We start from the raw sequence: 6,000 nt of genomic DNA on the forward strand, positions 1-6,000 counted from the left end.
CTGGGTACGAGTGTTCTGCTTAATTCAGAGACTCTGTCCATCACCACCCCCTTTTCTGAATAGCTGCTCCTGTAGAGCAACGGCTGAGGATGGGACTAGAATGTCCATTGACAGAGGTCCCTTTAAATTCTGCATGTAATTGTCTCTCAGAATGCCTTCTCCTCTTGTGCACACTGAAGCTGGGGGTGTGAACACAGACAGCAAAATGAAAACTGCAGAACAGGCAGTGCCTTCGTACACACATATGAAACTGCAGGAAGAGCGCTAGCAGGGCTGAGGCCCGAGGTAACCCCTTGATGATGTTGCCCGCTTTCTGGATAAATGGGCTTAATTTAACTAGGTGATTGAAGCTTTGTAGAAGAATTCATACCATGGCAGGGTTGTATGACTGAGGCACGCTAATGTTGCCAGATGATCAAGGAACACATTGTGATCAACCATGGCAACTGCGGCTGAGAGATCTAGTAGGGCACAGTTGCTGCCTAAGTCGCTGGTGTTGAGTGTTTTTTTTCCAGTGTTCAAACACATGATTTAATTCCCTCAGTGACATCAAAATCCAGACAGGAAATTATGTAACAAGACATTGGACTAAAGATGTAGGGCGAATTTGTGGGTGAAAATGTATTCTAGTGCGTTGAAAAACAAGGTCTGCTGAAGATGAAATGAGTACAGATTTGTATAGCGCTGGCTACCCGGGGGCATCCCAGCGCTTTAGACCCATGTCAGACAAATCACTCAGCAGAACAGGAAGGTCTTCAGCCGCTTTCTAAACTGTAAATGATTAGGCTCAAGCCGCAGGTAATCGGGCAGCTGATTCCAACTTTTTGCTGCCTGTACTGCAAAACGTCGGCCCCCTATACGAGAACGCTTGATCCTCGGGACAGAGAGCAAATTGCGGTGGTTGGATCTATCAAAAGATTGGTCAATCATTTACAACAGGGGTTCTTAAACTGGCCATCTACTCCGCGGGTTCACATCTGTTTAGAAACTAAATAATCTTAGCAGATTAATAAAGTGTATGTACATGAAAAATCAAAACCTACCATTTTAATACCCTCTGTAAATGTGAAGGAATTTGAAACGGGAGGATATCCCTAGCTTGACTCATGGGAGCAGGAAAAGTACAGCAAAACTGATATGCTAGAGTCTAGCACATTGCTTTGCTTTTTTAGAATTATTAAACCTCATTTTGAGAAGCTTCAGCCTTCCCATTGAAATCAAAATTTCAAAATTTGTATTTTTATGTTGGTGAATTAAATTAGAATATTTCATAATTTGTGTCTTTTGTTGATGTGTACTTGTTTCTGTATATTTTTGTGTTTTTTTGAGGTTCAAATTGCAGAAATTGCTTCCAATAAGGTTTCATAAGGGGCAATCGAAACGAAAAGGTTAAGAACTGCTGATTTTTTATAATATTGTCAGGACCAGTAGAAGGTTTCCTTGATGATTACCTGTTTTAGAGCTTTGAGAGTGTCCACTGGGGAATGAAAGGTATTGATTAGGCTGATGACAATTCGGCAAGACCTAAGTTGATGACTTTGGTATTGCATGTGTTCCATGACATTTTTTTTAAGAAAGGCAGGGATGTCCTTATGTCCAGTTCATTGATAGGGATGAACTCATAGTGCATGGGGGCAGGGCTTTAAGTGGGTCGGGTCTCACAGGTGCTGAGCACTAGCAGTTTTTTAAAGGGGGCCTCAAAACGGGTCTCTATCGGGGTCTGTTTTGTGCCTGGGACAGGCGGTCCGTTTTTTTCCGGACTTAGTGACAGCTGGTACATCGATGTGGCGTGCTCACACTGCATTAAACGGCATAACGTAATGCCAGGTGAATGTTGTAGGGGAAGGGAAATCCTTTAAAGAAAGCTGTTTTCTCTGTGGATTTCCCTTCTCTTTTTGAAACTAGGGAGCAGCAACATTGTTGTGGTTTCACCAGGGCTTTAAGTGGAAGCCTTTTTAATATTATATACAAGCCATAAGTGCTGCTTATTTATCTTATGCAACTAAAAACCATTGACAACGCCAATAGTCCTGACTTGTAGGTATGATGTTACTTGTTGAATCATATATCTGTATGCAATGACAGAAGCAGCTAAATACAAGCTAAATACAAGTTGGGCGACACAGTATGCTAAGCACAGATTTTTAGCTTACGTTTATGTAAGCCACGCCTTTAATTACACTGGACACGCCCCTTTGAGAGACCCAGCTGTTTTTTCATCCCACTTAAAGCCCTGCATGAGAGTATAGAAACTATACTGTGGGTAAAAGGAGGAAGCGGGTCGATTTGATAGGCATCTAAATTCTCAGTTAATTTATTTGAGACTGGAGCACCCATTACTTGGAGGGCATTTGAAGCAGCATCTATTAAGCTTGGTTATGTTCCAACCTTACTCATTCTTGGCCAAAACTCCTACAATGGTGTGGCACAGAAACGCTTCATAGTAGGTCACATTCAACCTGAAAGTGGCCAAAACCCCAAATGCATGCGGTTACAACGAGATAAACCTGGAAGGCACTTGTGGGGCCTTTTGGAGTTTTCAAAGTTGAAAATAAAGCTGGTGTGCACTACCATTTGAATGGATATTCCCAAGCTGTTTCTTTTTTCTTTTTATTACACTTTATTAGTTGCATCTTGTGACAAAATGAAGTGCAAGCATTTACAGAAGTGCAGTTCAGTGCAATGCATATTAACAACTGTGATTCAATGAGTATTTTCAGTTAATGAAACAAACAGTATGTCATTGTCTAACAGAATTTGTTTTGTATTCTGTAGGATAGCATTGAATTTCGAAACATTTGCAGCCATATGGCTCTACAGCTGGAAGGACAGCACTTCGACAGGGATCTTATCGCTGCGCACCACTGCTTGAAGGCCATAGTCATGAAGTTGATCCAGTCCCTGGCAACCTTTCCTCCAGACTCTCATGATGATGCACGCTCAGCTCTGAGAGAGATCCTGCAGAACATCCCCGACATCTGAGACAGCACCAAGCCCTACCGATGAGACGATCTGATCATCAGCATCAAAGGCTGATGCAAAATTGACCAATAAGCATCATTTCAACGCATTTATTATGTGCTGAGGAGACCTCCTCTACTCTTCTGACTCAGTATTATGTTTCCCAGAAGATCTGAATGAGAGCCCAAAGAAAAGTTTGTTGCGTGGTGGATAGATTTTAGGCTTCTGCATACAAATTTGCCTTGCACATGATTCCTGAATCACTCCTGAAGTTGTTTTGTTGAGGCCATTGGGAGCTGATTTCAGAGAAGAACATACAACACATGCATGAAACAGTGGATTGATTCATAAATAATATGTAGATCCACACAAACTTCATTTTGAAGCTTTGCCACATTTCCTTCTGGTGGCAAGCGCGCAATTGATTCCTTTTGTGTTAATCAATGTGCAATACTTAGACAAATCGTTATTCATTCAAGCACATCCGATTCTTCCCTGTGACCCCAATGTGAATTTTCCCTCAATATGAAAATAATGTGACATCACTGTAATAATTTCCACCATCAACAGCTCTCTTGTAGCAGAAGTGATCATACCTTCCTTTGACTTCTGACCTACATTTCTGAATTCCTGCTTTCTGTGTTGTACGTTCTAAACTACTACCGAGCTCATTCTGCTTGACTACTTAGATTGTTCTTCTACATTTACAAATACTGGTCAGGCAACGACTTTTCATTCCTTTTGAGGAGCCAAGCTTGAGTTTGTATGTTGGATCTTGCCCACAGAGTACTGCTGTGTGAGCAGTGCTTAATTTGTATAACAATAAGTGCTGGGGCTCTCTTGAGGAGCCCACTGCAGCTTGCACCACACATTGCTCCTGCCAGCTGCCAAGACAGTACACACACACAGCTACTAACAATCACACTCTTACAAGTCTGACAATTCATACTATTCCAGGCCTCCAAAGCTATATGAATGGTTTGGAAGGCAGGTATTGGTCCTTGTAAATGTATATTGAACTGATAAATGGCTGTTGTTGTGTTCTTACCTAAATTAACCAGACAGCGCCACCATGTGGCAAACTGTCATAAACCCTGGTGCTGGCAATCAGGGGCCAGTGCCGAACACAGGAAACCACCGGCTCGAATAAAGTACTGCTGCGTGAGGTATCATAGGCAATTACAGGAGTGCTCTTACCTGTGTGCAGAATTTCATTCATGTATTCGAAAGTGACCTGTTGCAAACAAAGAAATTACGTCTTACCACCAAGACACAATGGCGTCCTCTCACTCTGCTTTCTTGTGTGTTGCCATGCACAAGGAGGAGGCTCTAATGTTGCAGATTAAAGTTCCATGCGCTCTAACACACTGACAAACTCCCTCAAAGGGCAGATTGTTGTGAAATTATATTGAGCGTTTTTTGTGCATCACAGTTTGTCAACAGAGCTACACAATGTTCTTAAAAGTTGTCTCTTGTAGATCCCTCTTGAATATATTGGAAGTGCCAACACCACCACCGCGTATCAGAGGGAAGTGGGAAGTTTCTCTTTCATTGTATTTGCCTAAATATTACAACAGCCTTTCAGTTGTATTCTCTAGGTTTAAAGGAAGATGTTCATTTGTGCCAGATTTATTTAAAAAAAGGCTGATTTTGGTCGGTTTTAATATTTGCTATTAGGTATATACTCATTGTTTCAGATAATGAAGGATGGAGCAAAAACTATCCTTTGCATCCCCTCTTTTAAATGAATATAGAAATCTAAGCTTAACACCCTTCATTGCTAGCCCAAATGGTGCTTCGACTTCTACCAGTAGGTTCGTGTCTCATGCAAATATGTGAGGAAAAGACCTACATAGTTAAGGAATCTCAAACACTACAACATTTCTGTAAGTGAAGACAAATCCATTTGCGTTATGATACGTCAATTTTTTGAGCTTGAGGTCAGAGGACATGCTGGGAATCTTAGAGAATGCCTGCAGGACTGGTTGCTTTAAATTACTTTCATGGTTATAGCGATGTCGGTTGGAACCATTGATGAGCCAATATTTAATCATGTTTTTATGTTTACACATACTAAAAGTAATATTTATGTCTGCTTTGTTTGCTTGTGGTCTCGTTAAACTATAATCCGTTATGCTACAGGCCAACTGTTTAGTTGCATGAATAAAAGAACTAAAAAGTGGTGCGGCTTGTTGTCTCAAGCGGAGGTGTTTTAAACTTGTTCAAGTTTTGTTCTTTTAGTATTTCATTGGAGCCATATTTATTGTGCAAGCTGTAACTCTTTATTTTAATGTTAAAAAAATCCTTGGTTTTAATAATAAACAACATATTTACTTCATTTGTATTGAAAGGAATAAAGCTGTAACTAAAGAATTTTATTTCACTGATGATCCAAATACTTTTCGCCATTAAACGATTTCACAATCATGTATAAGATAAGAACGCTGATATGGCAACATATGTCATTATAGAATATACTGACATATTCAAAACAGCACAAAGACATTTCTTCACTTTGGTCAAATGTCTAGATATTTCATGCGGCTAAGAAATCAGCCACAAGGTTATGAAACACAGGGTGGTTCTAGGTATTATAATGCTGACTTCAAGATTAAGGAAACACCTTTCCACTAGCCTGAATGGTCCTTTGTAGACCTGTTGACTCTTGGTAACTTACTTCCTGATATCTGTGTTAAATTATCTGCAAATTTGCAGGGCGACTTTTGTCTTCACAACTCTCAGACAGTGAGTGCATTGCTTGCTGAGTTGCTGGGGCCCTCTAAGGCTGCCTGACTGACTGGTTCTTTTGTACAATGAGATGTGGGGCTTGGACTGGGGTGTCATCAAAAACCTGTAGAGTGCATTAATTTCTGAACTATTACAACTCTCTGAGTCTAGATTTTACGTCATATACATACAGGTTGCCAGCATTGTATGGCCTTATGTTAAAAAATTAAAATAAATTGCTGAGGTTTTAATATAACCTTAACAAGATTACTTAAATGATTTTTGCATAGGTCTCAATCACCTAGTTTTACA

At 40.4% G+C, this 6,000-nt stretch overlaps 1 protein-coding gene across 1 annotated transcript in view; it reads left to right on the forward strand.

Moving 5' to 3' along the window:
- Positions 1 to 5,324, forward strand: part of DLEU7 (deleted in lymphocytic leukemia 7) — a 53,463-nt gene extending 48,139 nt beyond the window's left edge. Inside the window, exon 3 of the mRNA XM_086934947.1 lies at positions 2,776 to 5,324. Within this exon, the coding sequence (XP_086791073.1) occupies positions 2,776 to 2,982 (207 nt within the window). The 3' untranslated portion in view covers positions 2,983 to 5,324. The remainder of the gene's footprint in view (positions 1 to 2,775) is intronic.
- Positions 5,325 to 6,000: the final 676 nt, after the last annotated feature.

This window comes from Lissotriton vulgaris, chromosome 8 (assembly GCF_964263255.1).
Source record: "Lissotriton vulgaris chromosome 8, aLisVul1.2, whole genome shotgun sequence".
NCBI classification, from domain to species: Eukaryota; Metazoa; Chordata; class Amphibia; order Caudata; family Salamandridae; genus Lissotriton; species Lissotriton vulgaris.